Below are 22,758 nucleotides of genomic sequence, written 5' to 3' on the forward strand. Positions count from 1 at the left end.
TTGCAGGTCTGTCAAGTCAAAAGCTTCTTCCATTGGCCGTGTTTGCACAGCGTTGAAATGTCATGTAGATATCACTGAAACTTTCCACTTCCTATCAGGTTAAGCCATTGGATCTCAGGACAGGTATCAGAAAAAAAATCATCAAAACTTGGAAGATTTATCAGTGAACAAAGAATGCGATTGCAGGTTTTCCCACCATTCACAACTTTGTTTGACTTTAATCAAAGTTTGATTTCAAAGTTAGAGTGAATCATATGGAATTTGTGTCCATTTGTGTCTGCTGATTTGTGTAGTTTGACTCACAATATGGATATAGTGAATCTACAGAGCAATTTGTCTTGTTTGTATTGTATCCTCAGGCTCTGTGATACGATACTAACTTGGTGAATGTCTATTCAGTAAATACATAAATCATATCAAAGCTAAAAATGTTGCCAGGAACAGAGAATAATGAAGGTTCAATAGCACCACAGAGGGAGGAAGGGAAAAAATCTTTACACATGTGCAATGCTCTTACTATCATTCTATGAGCTGATTTGTACAATTGTACGAGTACTGTACTGCAAAATATGATTTTGAATTGCGATAGCAAACTGTTCGAATTATACATGTGTACTACAAATACATGTTACCTTCAAATGACTACAGCAGAACTTTGAATACATATTGTAGACTGAGCCATGCACGGCATATCGTAAATATAGCTCTCATACAACATGTTAGGCCTACAGTAGATGTGCATACGGTAGGTATCAGAGCCATCATTAGATAGCCATGTTGTGCCATACACTTGTAGCTCTCAAACAGTGTTTTCACAACAAATAAGCTCGATGACTATTCAAATGCCTTGTCTTTGTTTTCACAACAAATAATACTGTACAACTACACCAATTTACATGTATGTACACATTCACAATTGTGTGTTATCTCTATTATAGAGATACACAGTGTATAATGCATGTAGGCCTAGACTGTAGATCTCACCATCCTCTAGATTCTAGAGGATTAAGAGAATATGCACCTGTCATGACAGCCCTAAGAAGTGAGGAAGGTGAGAGGGATAGTGCAGAACTGAGGGAATATCAACCTAACCCATGGCATAACCAGGTGACCATAATTTGTCATCAGTGATAAACAAATCATTTCTATTGAAACAACAATTTAAAATTTCTTTTTTTTGTAGGTGTCACTGATCTGGGATTGAAGGGGCCCTATAGCACCAATGGAAAGCTGTAATGTATAGACATTATTGCACCATGTAAAACACAGGGTGACTGGTACTGATATTCCTGCTTCGAATGTTAATATAATACCATGTTTTTTGTTGTGGTCATTCCTTTATCTAACCTCGATGAAACTTTCATTGTTTTGTCTGATGTTCTCTATTCCATAGTAAGCTTGAACATGGAACATGATATTACAGCAAAATCTAAAATATGTAATTATTTAAAAGGTCCCTGCAATCCAAATGTAAGTTGACCTCCATTGATGCATTTTGCTATGTACATATCCAGATCACTAATATATTTTTTTATTTGATTTGTATGTAGGCCCTATATATGTATTTACTTATGACAAACTGGTTGTACATGTTTTTCATGTTCTAAACATTTTGATTTAAACACCAGTCATTTATGTATATAAAAATCCTGCACAGAATTTCCTGTAATATTTCTACTGGGCGATTAGAATGAATTGAATAAACTGAATTTAAATGAACTTTGTGAAAATATGCACCACACATGCATGTATACTTTCAAACACTTTTTTCCCCCCTCAAAATCCTCTAGATCATTTTCTAGCTGTGACATCCTCCTCCTGTAATATATGAGTTGATGACTAGACACGATTATGTTCCTAACCATTCGTTGCTATGTGGAATCAAAAAATTGTCAGACATTTGCATATTAAACAAAGACCATGTGAAGCTGTTGCAAGTGCAGGTAAATGAATAGCAAAATACTCTGAACACATACACACATAGTGACATACTGTAGGCCCCAATACAGTTGGATACAATATTATCGTCCTTGACAACTAATTATCGTTGCAGACTTGTACTCATTCACATCATTCTGTAGACAGAAAGGAAATACATGACAGAGAAATACTGTGTATGTATCACAACAAATGGTCACTCACAGATTTCAGCACTTGCCAGCTCTGTAAGTTTTACAGATAAGTTCCTTGTACATGGTAATTTCATTTAGTTTGACACTTTGGAGAGCCATCTTTTGTGGGTGGAAAAATAAAGAATATATATGTGAACATTTTAAGTTCACAAAACTATGTCATGAAATTAGTAATTAGTAGGGTTTATCAAAACAGACATACCATTATACTATAGAAAGACCCATTCAATGATATCTGACCATTTTGTTTAATGGCAAAAAGACAATTTTTGTCTAACTAATTTATGCCATGCTGTCCTTTTTACCATACCATCAAAATGAGAATGAGACAAGTCAGTTCTTATAGACCAGACATGGCAAGTGTGTTACTATTCAGAGACAATTACCTCTTTGAGAAGTCACTGGGGGGTTGCCAGAGGCCACCTGTTTTAACAGGCGATACCCAGAATGGCGGCACAGGAACTGGTTGTCACCTGACTCACCCTCAACGTTCTGCTCTAGGCTGCTTGAATTTTTATTTGCCAGGTTGGTCCAAGGCTTGTCACATGTGTGCAGGTAATACAGAACACCTCACAAAGTGTGTCTTTTTCCATACAATATGTAGATTAAACCCTATAAATTATAGGCCACGAAATGGGGGGGGGGGGGTCCTTTCCCTGCCATTTTCTGCTTTTAAAGGGATGGTATAGTACTGGTGGAGATCAGGATTGGACTTTTAATTTTTTGCGAGATACAAAGAAACCACTTTTGAAATAATACAGAGCATACCATTCTATAAGGAATTCAAAGTTTATGAAATGAAAATCGGTTTTGGAATGGCCGAGACATTAAACAAAGTAAACAAAGCGATCCTAATAATAGGTGGGTCCCACCTTTTATAAGGATTGCTCTGTTTTGGAGATCTCAGCAATTTCAAACCCAACTTTCAGCCAATAAACACTGAATGCCACTTGCAATGGAATTACATGCTTCTTTCATATTTCATGTAAAGAGGTTTCTCATCTCACAAAAAAAAAATGTAAGAAACATGAAGTTAGGTCTCAACTATACGATCCCTTTAATCAAGTGAAGCAAAATTCGTTGAAAAAAAAAATTACAGCTCACCAGCATCATCAGACAAAGCACTGATATGAAAGCATTAATATTTCACACCCTTTAGGACAGCAATAATGTACATCATTATGTTGTCTCTAAAAACAGCTATTGTTTAATCCTTACATGTAATTCCTTGCATATCTGTCACTTTCACTTTGTACTTAAAAATAACATGTTGTCCTGATCATATATAACCAGTGAACTTTTCTTTTTATTCATTTGAAGGATGAAATATCTTATTTCCTTCATACATTTGTACATCACCTGTAAACTACATACAGTAATTAGACTGCATGCAAATAAAAACATTTCCAACTATTTATTCAGTTCACCTTCTCAGAACCAATCTTTGGTACACAGAATATTGAGTTGGATTTCAAACAATTATGATTCAACTCAAATACAAATTTGCACTGCCAACCATATCCAACATACAATGCTGTCAGGTAGATTATTCTGAGAGCACAGGGATCATTTCCCTGGTAAAAATGCTCAATACCAAAGACATACATATTGCACCAGGCCATTTTCAGACTTTATTGCTTTGCAAATGGGTAGTATACAATCATCTTCCTCATTAAAGTGACAAGTCACATTATCTGCTGATGGAAACTAGAAATGTCGCTACAGCGACTGGTTATACCCCCGCCAAACAACATTTCATAAGCTTTGGTCAAAACAACATTTCATAAGCTTTGGTCAAAAAACTGAGGAAGTAGTTAAATCCGCAAGATCTTTCCTTGATCTTCTGCCATTAATATGCCGTTACCATGGCAACGTACTTTCGGGTACTGTCGAAAAATGCGTCTTGCACATCTACAACCAAAGGCACACATCTGTACCAAGTTTCATGGAAATTGGGCAAAAACTGAGGAAGTAGTTTGCAACACAAAATTTTCCATCATTTTGGCTCATAATATGTGAGCTGTTACCATGGCAACATACTTTTTGTCACTGTCAAGAAATGTGTCATGCTGACCTATATCCTAAGACAAACATTCAATATGAATTCCATGAGAATTGGAAGAACACTGATGAAGCAGTTTTGCCATGAAGCATTTTGCCCTATATTTTACCAATAACATGCCGTTACCATGGCAACGCACTTTTTGCCACTGCGGAAATATGTGTCTTGCACATTAACATATTCAGATGAACATCTGTACCTAATTTCATAAAAATTGATCAAAAACTGTGGGAGGAGTTCGCGACGCAAGATTTGTACCCATTTTTGCCCATAATATGCCGTTACCATGGCAACGTACTTTTGGGTACTGTCAAAAAATACGTCTTGCACATCTACAACCCAAGGCACACATCTGTGCCAAGTTTTATGGGAATCGGTTGAAAACTGAGGAAGTAGTTCGCGACGCAAGATTTGCAACGGACCGACCGCCCGACCGCCCGACCGCCCGACCGCCCGCCCGACCGCCCGACCGTCCGCTGATTCCTATATACCCCCTTCAAACTTCGTTTGGCGGGGGTATAAAAAAAGTGGGAGGGTACTTAGAGCAGTATAGGTTCCCTCTGCTGTATTGTGATTTAAAATTGTGATTTAAACCTTCATTCATAAGAATGTTTCCTGATAAAATGTACATGTTCCATTTCTCATTATCTCTCCTTCTCTCCCTCCATCCATCCATCTTTTTCCTTTATATAGCTACTTTGAACTGTTAACATAAATTCCACCCAAACTTTGACATGGCAGCATGCACAATATGCATGTAGTAATGATAATAATAATAATAATAATAATAATAATAATAATAATAATAATAAATAAATTAATTAATAAAAACATTGGATTGTACTGACTCTCTAAACTGAGATGACTATTAGTGATTGAATGCATAGTGCAAAATAGACAACATGAGGTTAGTGTTTGGAAAAAAAGGTACATACATGTACTCTATGTACATACACATTCATGACCAACCTTTCATGTGTATCAATGGTTTCCTGATGAAACAACATACGTGTACTGCAATTCACAAACTCTCTGGTACTGTAGAGGTGGATATTTTCGCACGACTAATTTTTCGCGCTTGGCCGGGTGAGAAGAGTTTCGCGTGTTTTTAATTCCGCGGAATCAAGACATCAACCACTGGAACATACATGTATGGCATGCAAAAATATTCATGTGCTTTTATTTTCGCGCTGGTTTCAGGCAGCGCGAAATGCGCGAAAATTTCAACGCCACGAAAATTTCCACTTTTACAGTATTGTACTCTTCCACCCTGGCTGATACAGGGTGATTTTCATGCCATAATGTGGAGGTACTTATTGTAAGTGAGTTGTGTAAGGAAAGCTACACAGCACATGTACAATACATTCTGCAGCCAGCATCGAGCAGCAGAACTAAGACTAGAACATGGTGGCTTAACTTGGTTTGTATCCTATTCTGTTGTGGATGCGATCCAATATAAAGTGTAGTGCTTATTAGGAGGCTATGGCCCCCTTACTTCAAAATGCTACATGCTAATGAATACAATTTAACATAATTACCTTCTACATTGGAATGCCACTGCTAGTTCTGCTTTTTCTCCATTACGTGAAATATATATTCCTTACCTACCAATTCCTGTTTTCCATCTTTAGAACATCAATACGGAAGGCATTAGCTACTTCATGTGGCTACACCATTAAATTGACTCTCCAGAAGAAACTGACATCAGCTAAGTTTAACCCCATGTTCAGATGCACGCCAGTTTATATGCTGATTCGTTATCAAGTTTTAGTTTAAAACGATGCTCTGACCGTCGTTTCGTTATACGTCGTTTCATTAGTCAGCATTCAGATGTATAAATTTATCGTATAGCTATACCGTTTTAGTATAATTTTTTTGTGTGTGACTGAACACCTGTTAGTAATGGGAAATTACCCTTCTCAAAACTCACCTTGTTTATGGTTAAATCCTTTTGCAGTAACCTTGAACTGAATGATGATTCCTACAAGTGACACGAACGGCCAGAGTGCCAATATAAGCCAGCTATACCAGCAAGGATGCAGGGATTCTGCCAACCGAAAGCGATCGTAGACGTAGTTCACCATCCGAAATAATTCCAGGTAATAGTCCGTGCATGTGGCCACAATGGCGCCACCAATCAGAGACGTGGCAAGAATGACAAACGTTCTCTGGAATTTGAGCGTGAGGAGACCAAAGATGACGCCAAGCCCAAAAGCAATGCCGATGGTCACCAGGAGCTGGTCCACATGGATAAACTGTTCCAAAATGATCAATACAACAATAGCAAGGAAGAGCCCCATGTGCACCCCTGTCATGAAGAGGCCTATAACCTGGATCAGCATGGTGATCAGACCACATAACAGGCCCACGGAGAGGGCAATACCAGCATTGGCTCCTGTTGCTAGGCTGCTCTGTTCCTGGCAGATGAGGAAGGAGACCACTGAGGCTAGGATGAAGCCCACCAAGAACATAATGGCCTTGAAGCAGCGGTATCCTGAGAAGAACAAAACAAGAAACATGAAACCTTTTTTAAAATACATGTAGTAGGCTTTGGATTTGAATTGTGTCTTATTACATAATACAAAACACGAGATGCAGCCTAAAAATCTAATTCAATGGAAAAACAACATTCATTTCAGTTTGATCATTCATGAACAGCAGGTATTCATATGATGATTGGTTTAGAAACCTCTCTTACTGACAGAAAAGCACCTTAGTGTTTGGAAATATTTGACATAAGACAGGTGGGCAAGTCCATGAAAAAAGTTACCTCAGGGTGAAAAAATAAATTTCACAGACTTTAACTGAATTTATGTTCAAAGCATTCAGAAAAGCCTATATTTAGATAAAAAAATTAGAATGTTTAAGCCCATCTTGTCTGCATTTTATTTTTTTTCTACTGTCCATGGAATGCACTAAATGAAACAAAAAGAATTTTTCAAAAATATATTATATTAAGAAAATCACAGCGTATTGAAATTTGGTGATTTCTACCTTTTTGAAAGTGTAATGTCCGTGACGTTTTAGGTATAAAAGTTTTTGTACAGAGATTAAAATTGATCCAAGTTAAAATTGATCCAAGTTAAAATTGATCCAAGTTAAAATTTGGTTTGCAAAGCTAGAATATGGTGTTACACAAGATTACAAATTAAATTTTGAAACACACGAATACTTTTCCAGTAAAATGCGTCACGGACATTACAATGTTATAAATCCCATAGACGTCACGGACATTACTAAGTATGAAAAATTTAGAAATACTTTTTAAAAAATGCTGAAGTTTTGTAATTAAACAATGTTTTCTGATTATCAATCAATCTGTTACACAAGACTATCAATTAAGTTTTGAAACACAAGAATACTTTTCCAGTAAAATGCGTCACGGACATTACAATGTTATAAAATCCCATAGACGTCACGGACATTACGAAGTATGAAAAATTTAGAAATACCTGTAAATAATGATGAAGTTTTCTAATATTGCCTGTAATCTTTCTTTGTTAGTGTGAATGTGTGTGTGTGTGTGGGGGGGGGGGCAGGTACATGTATGTGTGTGTGTGTGGGGGGGGGGGGTAATACCTTGTTCATCAAATCTTTACCCTTGCCTTTAATTTGTTTCTACTTTCATTATCTCACCAACCTGCAGTTGGGTCGTTCGTTTGAGTCAAGTTCTTAACCAAAAAGTCAGTGAAATATTTTGTAGCTCAAATCACTGCAGTTCATGGAGATGGATGTACTGTTACATTCATGAAAAGACAGTGTACATCTAATCTGTTCGTCTATAGCAATGAAGAAGAGTCTTTCATCGAGAAGACACAGATAATTGAGTGTCTGTCTTCTCTATTTCAACAATGGACAATCGAAATAAATGTTCCTTTAAACAAAACTTTGAAGCTGAATAACTAAACTTTTTTACAAAATAGCAGTAGCAGTAGCTCACAATCTACCCTGTATAAGAATTGCATCTAGGCATTTTTTGCTTTGGTTATGTGTTCTCTTAACTGTACTTAATTTTGTGGTATACTGAACCACTTAAATTAGTCTGTATTGTACCATGATTGTACATTCATGTTTATTATTGCCACTTAAAGAAAATCATGTATCAAAGAAATGCTATATGTTGTACAGCTAGCTCATACAAAAAAGATGTCAGCAGAAAGAACTAAACAAAAAGTTAATCATTTATTATGTTCAAGGTTCATCAAAGGTGTAATATCTGTAACATCCATAGGCTTGTTCCTATGCATATATAAACAAGGAAAAGTAGAAATTACGCGGTGCGTAATATATGTCCCCGCCGGAAGTAGCATTTTGTAACAAAATGTGCAATATAGGTAAAAAATCAAGGTCAAAGGTCAAAGAAGTCAAAGGTCAAAATTCTGTGTAGAAGTGTTGAAGCCCTCACCTAGTGCCATCACATAAAGCAAACGGAATCGAAATCGGGTTAGAAATGGCGAAGGAGTAGCATTTTGTAGCAAAATGTACAATACAGGTCAAAAAATCAAGGTCAAAGGTCAAAGAAGTCAAAGGTCAAAATTCTGTGTAGAAGTGTTGAAGCCCTCACCTAGTGCCATCACATAAAGCAAACGGAATCGAAATCGGGTTAGAAATGGCGAAGGAGTAGCATTTTGTAGCAAAATGTACAATATAGGTCAAAAAATCAAGGTCAAAGGTCAAAGAAGTCAAAGGTCAAAATTCTGTGTAGAAGTTTTGAAGCCCTCACCTAGTGCCATCACATAAAGCAAACGGAATCGAAATCGGGTTAGAAATGGCGAAGGAGCAGCATTTTGTAGCAAAATGTACAATACAGGTCAAAAATCAAGGTCAAAGGTCAAAGAAGTCAAAGGTCAAAATTCTGTGTAGAAGTTTTGAAGCCCTCACCTAGTGCCATCACATAAAGCAAACGGAATCGAAATCGGGTTAGAAATGGCGAAGGAGTAGCATTTTGTTGCAAAATGTACAATATAGGTCAAAGGTCAAGGTCAAAGGTCACAACTGAAATTCTGTGTAGAAGTTTCAAAGCTCCCATGTAGTGCTATCATATAAAGCAAACAGAATCAAAATTGGCTCATAAATGACAGAGAAGTAGCAAATTGAAGATTTTGATCACACACGGACGCACACGGACGGACGGACACACGGACACACGGACGGACGGACACACGGACACACACACGTACGGAGCCCGTTTCATAGTCCCCTGCTCGAACTCGTTCGGCGGGGACAAAAAGTTGTACATTGTATCATCAATATCATTCGAATATCAGAGATAAATATCAATATTACTGATTATATATTCTTCATGTTATGATTTACTTATGAAGATTGTTTCATTTGTCAGTATTGAGCCATTGTTTGATATCATTTCATTTTTGTATTATTACATTGCATCATTCATATAACATGTTTATTTTTACCTTGGAAGGTGAAAAGAGAAGACATAAATATTTCAGAGAAATTATTTAAAGCTGACATGATTTATTTCATGGCATTGTATGTTTTAAAAAATGAGAAAACATGAAAACAAAAGAAAAAGAAAGTAAGTAACTGACTGATATTTCATATATTTTCAAAGTGCATAAGATTGTAATGTCCGTGACGTTTTAAGACTTTTCTCTTTGAGTTTTCTTTTCAGTTTAAGTTTTAGGGATTGCTTCAATGACAGTGTTTATGTATTCTTAGATGATTGTAGAAGACATACCATGTAGAATAGTCTAAATTGTGAAATACTTTAATTTTACCATATCTATATACTTTTATTAAATAATATTGAGTTGTTTATTGTTGCCATGGAAACTGAAAAACATTGTTTATTTCACAGAATGGACTAAAAAGTATCTTTATGTACCCTACAGTCCTTTTGCTTCAGAAAAAGCATAAAAAAATAGTTTTTCACTAACCTTAATTTCAGTTTTTAACAAGTGGACAAAAGTGTAATGTCCGTGACGCTCAAAATGTAATGTCCGTGACGCCAGATTTCTTTCCATCATTGTCATTTGAAACACTTTTTAATTTTAATTTGTTTGAAATATGTTACAGCAATATCAAAACATTCATTGTAAAGGAAAAATGTCTTATTAAGATGATTAAACTCACAGAGTTTGTAAACTATTTGTTGGCATGTAAAGAGTTGAGTCCGAAAAATGTAATGTCCGTGACGCACAACATTTTCTGGCATAATTAAACAACGATTGTATATTTTTTTCTTATATTCACAGTGTTGTTTTATCTAGATGAGTGGTGTGTGATCACCAAGTATTAGCTTCAAATAAATGTTTTCTCTTTTAAAACTAACCTCATAAAGTGTCAAAAAATGTCTGAAATGTAATGTCCGTGACGCTGGACTTGCCCAGGTCATAAAAGAGGGAAATGAACAGCATCCTGTATTTTGCCATACAAAACATAGTTCACTGAATTGCAATTGTTTGGGTATATCCTCCACGCACTGCATGAAGTAAATTTGCAAATTAGATCACCAAGTAGATTTCAGTGTCTTACCTTTAGCTAAATTATACAACAGTTTGATAGTATGATTGATTAGACATACATCATGAGTTCTATTTACAATTCAACCATAGAAAAAATTATTTTCAAAAATCACAATATCAAAAATGCATTTGTTTGAATTTGGTAGGAATAGATAGTTCATATTTTGCTCCAGTAGGTCAGGTTTGGTGTAATTTGTAGATGAATGTATTAAGTGTGTAAAACATACAACCATAAGCTTTATAAGATGGCCTGTTGTCTTATCCTTTGAACTTCAGTATTTCAAAAGGCTCAACTTTCAATGCTAATTGTTATGTCGTGATGCAGACACTCTATCCCTTTCTGAGGTGACATACATTTTTCACAGTAATTCAATTCACATCTCGAATTCAGTCTCTCTAGGCAAAAGGGAATATTATCCTGTTGAAATAGAATCATTATTGTATCAATGGTTTAATACAACATATGACACCTACACATGTAAGTTACTATACCATAATCACTTTGTCACTTGCAGTGACAATTCAAATTTTGAGGAGAAATATTCTACTGTCCTGAAAACATTCTTAGAAATATGTCTAAAACCATTTTTTTTTTCTTTTCCAAGGAACTTCTGCAGGAAAATCAAGTGATGTGCACATCGATAAAAGGGCAGAAACATATCATTAATTACATTTAAACTGTAAATTGGAAGTTTATTGAAGTCTACATGATGACAAGTAAACCAGCATGTAGAGTTTATGAAGGCAATGTACAGTCCCTGACTGGTTTCATCTCTCTTAACCAAAAACAGAGGTCAACTTGGGCATAATCCACAGCTTGGATTAAAATATTGCTTGCTAATTGCAATAATGACACTTGTAAATAAGATACCAGGTGTATGTGGGTTTGTGATTAAGGAACATGCTTCTCACAATCCCATGTTGCCTGATTAGGTTGTAGGGATTGCACAGCTGTGTACTGAAGAATGTTGGGTGGGGCAAGAAAGAGGGGATTGGCATATGAGAAGGGCATGCTAGCCACTTGACACTTCAATATACCAATCAAATCTTATGCAGTAATGTGTATTGCAACACTATCTCTCAGAAGTGTGGTTTCATGTATGGCGAGCAAAGAGCATTAGAGTCATATTATTGCTTGGTGATTGCACTGTAAGCTCCTCAAACATGATTGCCCTGCAAGGGGAAGGGTAAATTCAGATTTTTATTGCACTGGATCTATGTTTGTAATATGTCAGACGGAGAGTTCATTATTGATGGCATCAAGAATATGTGCTATAAAGATAGCCCTTTGAATCATCTGTTAAAGGAAAAATATAAACTGTGATCCACAATACTTGATAGTGATAGTCACATAACAGTGTTGTTATATAATAAGTATTTCAAGTTTTCTAGACTGCAGAAGCTTTCAAACAATATGAAATTCAAATTACAACAACCTTTCATTGCACTAAAAACAACTAGACTCTTTGAAATGGTTTCAAAAAAATAGCTCTAATGTTCAGAAGTAGTTACTGTAAGCTTGCTGGGATCAGGCATTCATACATATTTGTAGTTGTAGCTCAAATTAACATGCTTCAGAATCAAAATACCAATAAATGTTTCCAATTTAAAAACAATTTTGTATATATCTGAAATTTGAACAGGAAGTAATCATAATACTAAAGCCCCTACTTCTTTTTGGCAGTGAGCTTCTCTAATAGTTTTCCTAACTCTAGATAAGCAATCGGAATTATATCAGTCAGTAGCAATGGGTTACAAATAGTAAAGCTTTGAATAAAACTTTAGGTCCGAGGACTGAACTAATTCTGTGATGTAAATTTTGTACATGTCATGAAAGCTGATTCCTTGTAAGTGTGGACTGATATGACTACAGATAAGGATTTGTGCAGGTCAACTTGTCCAGTATCCTATGTATGTACACAATTAGATCCCATATCAACACATAAAATGCCAACAACAATACACAGCTACACAATGAAGAGGCTTTCACTGTGTATCAAAATTCTAGCTGTGTATAAAGGGAATTTTACTCTGCATTGCAGGTATCAAAGTATACAGAGCTAAAAGATAAAGATATGTATCATATCCTGATATAAAAAAAGATATCATGTTGTAGTCTAAAATCATGAATTATGCATTCACAGAGGATATGCATCATATTCAGAAATCATAGAAGGGATACTGACCTACCCCTCGAAGGACTGGGGACACAGGTGTTCTATGACGTCAAGCGCCATGCTCAATTTTATGCGTGATGCCTCGGGTTGGTGCTATGCTCAAATTTCATGCTTCAGGTATTGAATTTAGGAATCAGCAAACGTGAATGAATGAAGACTTTCGGTATTGAATTAAGAATCAGAAAAGATGGATGAAGACTCTCATGCTTTTCACTCCCTCTTACCCATCTTCCATTAGCTGAAAATTACATGCAACCCCAAGCTGTAGGAATAGTTTCCAAGATAGCATTACCCTTACAACGACAATGAATTAAGAAGACAACCTTTATAAACATACAATGATAATGAGTTGAGCATTGATCATTGACTATCATACCTGTGTTCAATATGTACAAATTATCACTCCCTTTTCAAGCATAACTTCATAATGTTCAAAATTAAACGCTTTAAACTAATTGACTTGTGAAAATATCAGCAAAGAGCACTATTTAACATTCTCATTGAAAACATCAAAGACGCTAGGTTAGTAGAATACATATTTTGTATTTTGTTGAAAGTAATTTTGAGTTATAAAGCATCCAGTACACATCATGGTCATTACTGAAATGTTTAAAGTACATGTCATTCATGCGCACATCTTCATTAAACAACAGTGATTTACTGGAATATTATAAATGAACTGTCAAACTGCAAAGTTTTGCTATCACATAAATAAACATTATTGTTCTTGCTCCCTGTAAATGAATGAGAAGACATTCAATATTAACAATGGTCACATTAAACTTGACATCTAAATGTCATTATGAGATATGCTGACATTCATGAGATGTGCTGAGTACAATACTCAGCTGTACAAAACAACAACAACAACAAACATGTACAACGTACTTTGATGACAAATGTTTTGGAGGTGAAATTTGAAAAAATTCTGCAATCATGTTTATAGACCTAAAAAAAAAAAAAAAAATCCATAGAAAGAGACTGAAAATTAGTCTCTTTTGAACATGTTTTCAAGCATGATTTCTTTAACTTTAGATTTCTCATTTCAATGTTAAAGATTAATGGTAAAAATAGCATTATGCAATGTATTGCATTAATGCCATCACAGTAACAGCCCTAATTCTGATTCCCAATTACCCCTACATGTATACTTCTGAAACATTCAACACCCAAAACCAGTAAGACCTTCCGCCAAGAAATAATTATCATTCATATGATTTTAGATATACCATTGTGTATGAACTTTTATTTTTGTCTTTGGTACTGCCTAGATAAGTTTGTAAATACCCTCAGTTTGTTTATGACACAGTACAAGACATTCAAATTACATCATAATATACACCTAAATGTACACCCTGGTCTTTCTAGGGGCTCCTCAAGTTCCCATGTACAGTTTTGTACAGTTACTGTATGTGCAACAATTATTATTTGGCGACTGTCTGCTCTATTCTTGTGTACATTGCACATTCAACACAATGAATCATGATGCTATGCTTTCATGTCAATATATCACCCTTGAAGCAAAACAAGGCACCTACAATGGCTATTTACCAGTAATTGTTTGAATTCTATGTCATGAGTCATCCATGCTTTGTATCACAGGTTGCTTATATGGGTTTAAAAGCTGTACTGTACGTCTTGTCACTTTTCAGTCTGTTGCTGTGGATATTGCTATTGCTTGTAAATATGCAATTCATTCCTATACTGTACATACAAGAGACATGCGTTACCTCCAGCAAAATTACTGCGTACAATTAAGCACGACCAGTATACAGGGGATAATATACATGTACACATACTTTTTTTTTTCATTTACTAGTCACATTTTTTCTTTTCTTTTGGGGTTGGGTGGGGGTACATGTATGATCTCAATTATGAGAACATTATAACATCTGATGTTTGTTTGCTACAAGAGTAGGTTGAAATGCTCGCTGCAAAAATGTTTCCTTCTTTAATGAATATATTCAAAAACATCCTACCTTGGCAGAAAAAGATTAATTACCTTGTTAAAAAAGGTAGCTTTGAACTTATTCCTTCCTTAGTAGTTAATTCATCAAAGTTTAAAAACAAATGAAGGTCTGAAAACACAAGTGTTACTGCAGACATAAAACAAGGCAACACAAATTTCTGATCCATTCTTCTTTCCCCTACTGTCTAGAAAGAATCATGAGTCACCAAGAAGAACCAACAAGGCAAGTCTACTGTGTGTTTCCAAGACTACTTAGTACTTTAAGACAATGTGTATCTATCAATAGCACAATGAAAGTGGCCAACAGCACTGTACTAATGGCTGAGAGACATGATAACTGTAACATAGCACGGAACAATTTTCCTGGTATTGCATATGGCGATGAGATTGGATATGACTGCTATACAAAATGTTACTTGGGTAGCAATTTCACTGCGTGGAACTGTATACCATTTTGTTCAAAATATAAAGTATGTCTATCAACTAAAAAGTGCTATTCAATTTCAAGAAGAAGAAATTATTCCCCGCATAGTCTGAGTTACATTATTTCATTTGTTATACTATAAACCTAGGCTGCCTTCGTTTACTGCATAGTATGAGTTACAGTACATTATTTCATTTGTTATACTATGAACCTCGGCTGCCTTTGTCTACAATTACCTGCACAAGTACAAGTATGGTGTATTACTAGTTGATTAAAACATTGAAACTGAGTCAAGAGCAAAAGAGCTAAAACTTGTATGTGATGTTGTATGTATGCATTTCATGGTAACATATTTGCACAATGCACTGGGCACTAAATCATACTGTCATTATAGTGCCACCAAAGTAAGGGCAACTCTTTTTTTTCCCTTTCCTTTTTTTGGCTAAAAGAGACATATTGCCCAATGTCTTCCTTTCAAATAAGTAAAAATGAACTCTGTGTCCTATGTGAATTGTTCTCAAACTGCTTGAATCTATGAAGTTGCATGGGATGAGCCATCATATTATCTTTTTTCTTCAGCATCTTTTCTTGAGATCATATTTTTAGGTGATCCGAGTATTTACCATATGGTGCTGTTTAAAACCAAGCTTCACCTTTATTCAGCATACCATGTATCTACCATGGAAATCTACAGAATCACTTTGGAGATATATTAAAGAAAAAAAAAAACCCAAAGAATTACACAGCCAGGATAAGTGGGATGGATCACATATTCTGTAAGTATTATGCATTAGTGTAGCAGAGATGTCTGATCTATGGAAATGTCTGGATGGAATCCACTCAGTCTGAACAAAATGGCACTGGCGAGAGCCATGCATGTACATTGTACAATAGCTGATGAGTCACAGGTAGACTAGAAGCTAGAGCACAAACAGGTAATGTGCAGGAAAGTGAACTAAATCACCGAGACAGGTTGCGTCCTACTGACGGGATGGAGTATGTACCAGGAAGCCGGCTCTGCCTGCTGATAGCTGCTATCAAATACATGTGGGATTTAAACACTGAGGAGTGGCACACTATCAAAGCCTGGAGCACTTTTTCAAAGGGTTGACCAAGTGAAAACTAGACACTATCATGATTTTACTTACAGAAGACAGATATGGTCACTTGTATTGGTGTGACACAACATACAGTAAACATTGATAACTTTCTCGTTACAAATCTTAATGTTTAAGGATCAATGCCCTATGTCCAAAAGGATGTGCACATCCTTGATACATTCACAGCAGAGTCCTGGATACTGCAATCTCTCGTACACGAGCCATATAAAACTCACTGCCTGGGAAAATTTCATTGAAAATGTTAACTTTGTGATATTCAATTAATGGTCTAGACCTATCATTTTCAATGTCTACATGTATAGTAAGCAAATAATCAACGTTGGTGAAGGTGATGGGACAAACTATCACTTCCGAGGCGATCTGGATGTAGCTATCTTTCCGAAGCGCAGCTGAGGAAAGATAGCATACACATTCAGATCGCTGAGGACGTGATAGTTTGTCTCATTGCCTGAAACTAAAAGTTGATTATTTGCTTTATATTCCACATCTAGGGTCCTAGAAATTCCGGTTTTATTCCACATCTGAAAACGTTTTAGCTGTCTTTAGGTTTTTTGGCTACGTGTGCGCGTAGAGTAGATGACAAAACAATGAATTTGCTGCGCGCACCGCGCGGCACCGAAGTGAAAGTGCGTTGCACTGTGTACTATCAAGTGACCTAGGTCACATGATAGTCCACAGTGCAACGCACTTTTATTTCGCGCGTACTCATCTTGCATTAGGACTGTGTGGGCTGTGTGGAGATCAGCGAAACAACAGGGACTATCAACATAGAGTGTAACGAACTTTTCTTCCCAGGTGATGTGATGGGCAAAACTACGCTTCATCACGTGATCAGCTCTGGACCAATCCTATTGCAACCTTCTTAGTATGTGGAATATAAAAATCAATATCAGCAGGTCATAGTTTAGAATAAACTAACGAACATGCTCACTATTAAAGTCCAAACTGCATTGCTGGAAATAAAATGCACTGGGGTCAGTCCCTCTTCAAGTTTTCTTCATAGCTGGAGGCAGTTTGCTTGCAAAGGCACATGGCAGTTGCTGAGCCCCTCTAGATTTCTGATCTAACCAATCACTCTGCCACTTTCTTTCCTCTCTCTCCTGTGAGTTATTTTAATATTACCCACACAGTGATACTTCCTGCATGCACATTATTTCAGTACAGTGCTCACCCGCTAATCAGGAACCACTTAAAGGAAACCCAAACCCAAAGAGAAATGTGGATTGAGTGAAAGCAGCAACATTAGTAGAACATATCAGTGAAAGTTTGAGGAAAATCAGACAATTGATGCAAAAGTTAAGAATTGTTAAAATTTTGGTGTTGGAACTGCTGGATGAGGAGACTACTAGCTAGGTTATGACGTATGTGTGGACAACAGAAAATATAAAAGACTTCCACAAAAATTCCTTTTTCATGAAAATTACACATTCCATCAACTTGTGACATTCAGTTAAGGGTAGCAATTATTCCCCCTGCTTTCTGAAAGCGGTTAGTCGAGTGCTCTTTCATTATGCTAGAAAAGCGAATTTTATATGTTTATTTCAATAACACTGTAATGTGCACTTTCATTGATATCTGCACCTTACCCGTATTTGAAAATGTTCAACCATGCAGTTATCTTTCACATATAATGCTGAAGACATTAAAATATTGCACAAAAAGAACCACTTACCAAAGAAATTAAAGATAATTCCAAAGATGAAGCTGATGCCACACACAATTGCTGTAGGTACATTGTAGTGGTAGTTCATCACTCCACATTCAGGAGGTGGGAGGGTGGGGGAGAAGGAGGAGGGAAAGATGGGACCGATGGTGTCATTGGAGATATCCATTGGAGCCTGGTACGAGTAATCTGAAGATGACGAAGATATGACAGAGGGGTCCATGGAAGAATACCCTTTGTCTGGTGAGCCCCCAACTGATTATGACAAGCTGAGTTATGCCTTCCAGGTGTCACGGGTCATCTGTGTTGTTGGACAGCACTTGCTGAGATGGAACTTCATGCTGTATGCTGTAGTAAGCAAAGAAAAAAGGAGGGGAAATGTTGCATCATCAACCATCTGTTCACTACAGAGCATTGCACTCAATGTACTACAAGATTTCTTTTTCTTCAGAACATGCAAAAAGGGATGATGTTCCCACTTAATGATAGTCAAATATACAATTACGGGCTGTTTATTTTTTCATCATTAAAATTTAAGAACAAAAATAACTGGACTTTTAACGTGTTCATGCCAATGATTTTACAAACTGACATAACATTAAGAGAGAAGAAATTTGCCCATCTTCCATAGAACCATTGTGAATATGGTAGAAGCTTCTACAGTACCACTACGTATGAGATATGACTTTCATCAAATCCCTTTTTCTCATTTGCTGCTCTCCTTTATTTTCTACTTGATTTACATCAACAAAGCACACATTGTGCTATCCGCTTTCTTTCTTTTTGAAAAAAAAAGAACACCAGTAGTAAGTTAATGTTTTCACAAATGTAGATAGCTATACCAATGTTAAATAACACAAGCAATTATAATACTATGAAGGAAATATCTTTGAAAAAATAGTTAATTCTTTTTTTTTTTTTAGTTGCAAATATTAAGTATTGAAAAAAGGATTCATTTCCAGGAATGGTTGCCTTAGTTTGTTCCCATCATTATGGCAAATTGATAATGTGTATTTAATGGTCATTTACATTAAAATGTATTTCAAGATATCAAAACAATGCCATCTTTCAAGCTAAATTGTAAATGCATTATAAGAAATGCTGTAACTATAACAAGCTCTCAAATTACAAATTACAGTAACATACAAGTACACTTGTATCAAATACCAGATCAAAAATATATATGGAGTTTGACTATCAAAAATATTTCCAGCAATATAAATCTCTTGTATTATTATGTTTTCATTTATTTAAAAAAAACAACACTCTAACATTGACATTAGAGGTGGGCTATAGAGGGTGACATTTTCAGAACATGCTCATCACACCTTAGTTTGATGACTTTTTGCCTACTGACACCATTTTTGAAAAAAAGAACGAAAAAAAATGCAAAATCCAGGGTGCCCCGGCCGAAATCGTAAAAAATCCAAGATGGCCGCCGTTTCGGCTTTAAAAAGACATTTTTGGCCATAACTCGGCTATTTTTTGGTCTATTGTGATGATTTTGGTGTCTAACCCCATGTTTTAGGGGTCAAAGAAATGGATTATCATGATAGTTTTAGTGTAAAACCTAAGCTTCTATGTACATGAAACTAACCTTTTACCCATATTTAGGGTTAAATTTCCTTCTCCTTTACCCCTACCCCAACCGCCATTTTTTGCACTTTTTTCCGTATTTTTTTCAAGTCATGTTAACTACCATACTCATAATAACAAGTTCTAGCAATCTGTTTTTTTTTTTTACTACCGACAATACAGCAAGAAATATACAAATAACTTACGGTATACATGTACGTGTCATGCCAATACTGGTCATGTGGCTGGTGCATTCAGAATGCATGATAACTGTGGAACCAGTACTGTACTGTATCTGCTTTACAGTGTCCATTAACATTTTGGTCCTAAGACCTTTAACAATATAAATAAATAGATATGATAATAAATATTCCTTCTCCTTTACCCCTACCCCAACCGCCATTTTTTGCACTTTTTTCCATATTTTTTTCAAGTCATGTTAACTACTTTCATACTCTTAATAGCAAGTTCTAGCTATCAATATGGTGTTTTCTTGCAACAATACAGCAAGAAATACAAATAACTTACATTATACATGGTTTACATATGTGTCATGCACTACAGGTCTGAATACCAAATGTTTATCAGCACTACAAAGCAGATACAGTATAAGCACTGGCTTCTGTTACAATGTACCATGCATCCTGAATGCACAAGCCACACTATATTATATACCGATATGTGCATGACACATATGTAAACCATATATAATGAGTTATTTGTTATTATTTATATATATTGTTAAAGGTCTTAGGACCAAAATGTTAATGGACACTATAAAGCAGATACAGTATCTAATACTGGTTCCACAGTTACCATGCATTCTGAATGCACCAGCCACATATCAGTATTGGCATGACACATACATGTATACCGTAAGTTATTTGTATATTTCTTGCTGTATTGTCGGTAGAAAAAAAAATGGATTGCTAGAACTTGTTATTAAAAGTATGGTAGTTAACATGACTTTAAAAAAAGGGGGGGGGGGAAAGGCAAAAAATGGCGATTGGGGTAGGGGTAAAGGAGAAGGAAATTCAACCCTAAATATGGGAAAAAGGTTAGTTTCATGTAGAAGCTTAGGTTTTTCACTAAAATTATCATGATAATCCATTTCCTTGACCCCTAAAACATGGGGTTAGACACCAAAACCATCACAATAGACCAAAAAATAGCCGAGTTATAGCCAAAAATGTCTTTTTAAAGCCAAAACGGCGGCCATCTTGGATTTTTTACGATTTCGGCCAGGGCACCCCGCATTTTGCATTTTTATCGTTCTTTTTTTCAAAAATGGTGTCAGTAGGCAAAAAGTCATCAAACTAAGGTGTGATGAGCATGTTCTGAAAATATGACCTAAAATTGACCCTCTATAGCCCACCTCTATTGACATGAACTGTTTCTAACTGCATTATGCCTGTAGCTGACTCAAAGAAGTCAACCAGCAACTCTTAACTTTATACAAAACAAGCAAGGACTGGTATCCTCCTCTGTAATGTTGATCAAGTAGCAAATACCTACTGTATAAAGGCTACTTTAACAAACTAGGGGCTAAAGACTATCCAATGGTGACCATTAATATGGGAAAACATGATTCATATGAATACTCAACGCCAACCATTATCACTGTCTGTTTACTTATGCATCACAACATATTGGTAAAGAGTGTTTCCGTTCAATACAACTTTATTTACTTTTTCATTCTTTTGCTAGAGGTTTCGTACTCAATAACAAAACTACAAAAGATGAACTGTTGCATGAGATCAAAAGAACCTCCCTTTACAGACCAGATTGTACCGCAAGACAAACCCACCATGTTTTCTGAGTAGCAAGATGGGGGGAAAAAGCAAATCAAGAATGCCAATATTTGCCCATCCACAAGAACCACACTCATACATATGTAATATCAAGTCAAGACTTCAGAGAATCTTTATGAGTCACTCCAGAAGCTGCATGAGTCAGATGCTGTACATAGCCCACAACAGGGTGCTACACTGGGTGTTGGAATACCTGCACTGCATACAGTACTTTACTGCCCATGATAGAAACATCACATTTAAAGTCAACTTGGAAGTACATGTAATCACAACTTAAAGATCGACTTTGTCTAACAGGCACTGATGCTGGCATTTCTTACAGGTCTTTTTTTTTTTTCAGTTGAGCACTTTTTTTCACTATACAGTTTCTAAACTAATCAATTGAGATGACTAAGGAGTTAGATACAATTGTCCAAAACAAAAGTGATAAGAAAGTGATTCATCCCACTCCATACAATAAGCTACCCCGGGTAATTATCACTGACAAGCTCAAACTAGTGTGCCTGTATTCGCTCATCACAGCCAAGATTTTATGGATTTTCAACAGCATGTTTTGCTTTCATAAACTTGTAATACAGATGTATAATGCTTAATTGAAATAAATAATGGCACATTTCATCAACCTTAGGGAAAAAAAGTATCCCTACATATATAGCTTTTTGGTTATATGCTATACAGTCTGTTGGTTCATTCAGTTAAACATGTTTCCAAGTTCTCTTTTTTATACAATTTGTAGGATGAGCATACATTATACAACACACACTATACAATTCACTCAAGTTCAACTACAAAAAATGCTCCAGAAATCACTCAAAAGTACAACTTTGATTAGACCTTCAGATAGAATGACCCCCAAAACAGAAAAACAAAAAATAACCTGCTTCTTATCCATTGTGGGGCATGGCCAGGATTTATTGGCCTGTCAAACAGACAGACAGACAGACAGACAGAAGGGCAGGCTACAAGGCATCAATCCATTACTGCACATGCTAGTCCATGATACAAATAAATTCCTGGTGACAAAGAAAAGGAGATGACAGCAGAAAGATTCCAATCCAATAGCACCTGAAGATTTAAATCCAATAGAACCAGTGGTAGAAGTAAATTCTGATTATGCAACATCTTGTCTAGCTTTGTACACTTGTGCACAAATTATCCGTCTCATGGATGGAGACCTGCACATCATGCGCAGTACGCTTTCATAATTGGCTCAGATCAAAATAGACCAGGAGTGCTGGTGTCAAGACCACACAAAAATTATGATCCGCTGTCTACATACGCACATCTACAATCTTTGTACACTGTATGTCTCACAGCACATACGTTCTGCAGCACA

At 36.0% G+C, this 22,758-nt stretch overlaps 1 protein-coding gene across 1 annotated transcript in view; it reads right to left on the reverse strand.

Annotated features, from left to right (window-relative positions):
- LOC139709374 (transmembrane protein 198-like) overlaps positions 1–22,758 on the reverse strand; it is a 74,192-nt gene that overhangs the window by 12,772 nt on the left and 38,662 nt on the right. The window contains exons 2-3 of the mRNA XM_071621333.1: positions 18,046–18,384; positions 6,125–6,688 (exon numbers count right to left, since the gene is read on the reverse strand). Coding sequence (XP_071477434.1) covers positions 6,125–6,688; positions 18,046–18,259 — 778 coding nt within the window. The 5' untranslated portion in view covers positions 18,260–18,384. The remainder of the gene's footprint in view (positions 1–6,124; positions 6,689–18,045; positions 18,385–22,758) is intronic.

Source organism: Diadema antillarum, unplaced genomic scaffold, assembly GCF_040938485.1.
Source record: "Diadema antillarum isolate AM-2024a unplaced genomic scaffold, OU_Dant_1.0 seq00001428_RagTag, whole genome shotgun sequence".
In the NCBI taxonomy this organism is placed as follows: Eukaryota; Metazoa; Echinodermata; class Echinoidea; order Diadematoida; family Diadematidae; genus Diadema; species Diadema antillarum.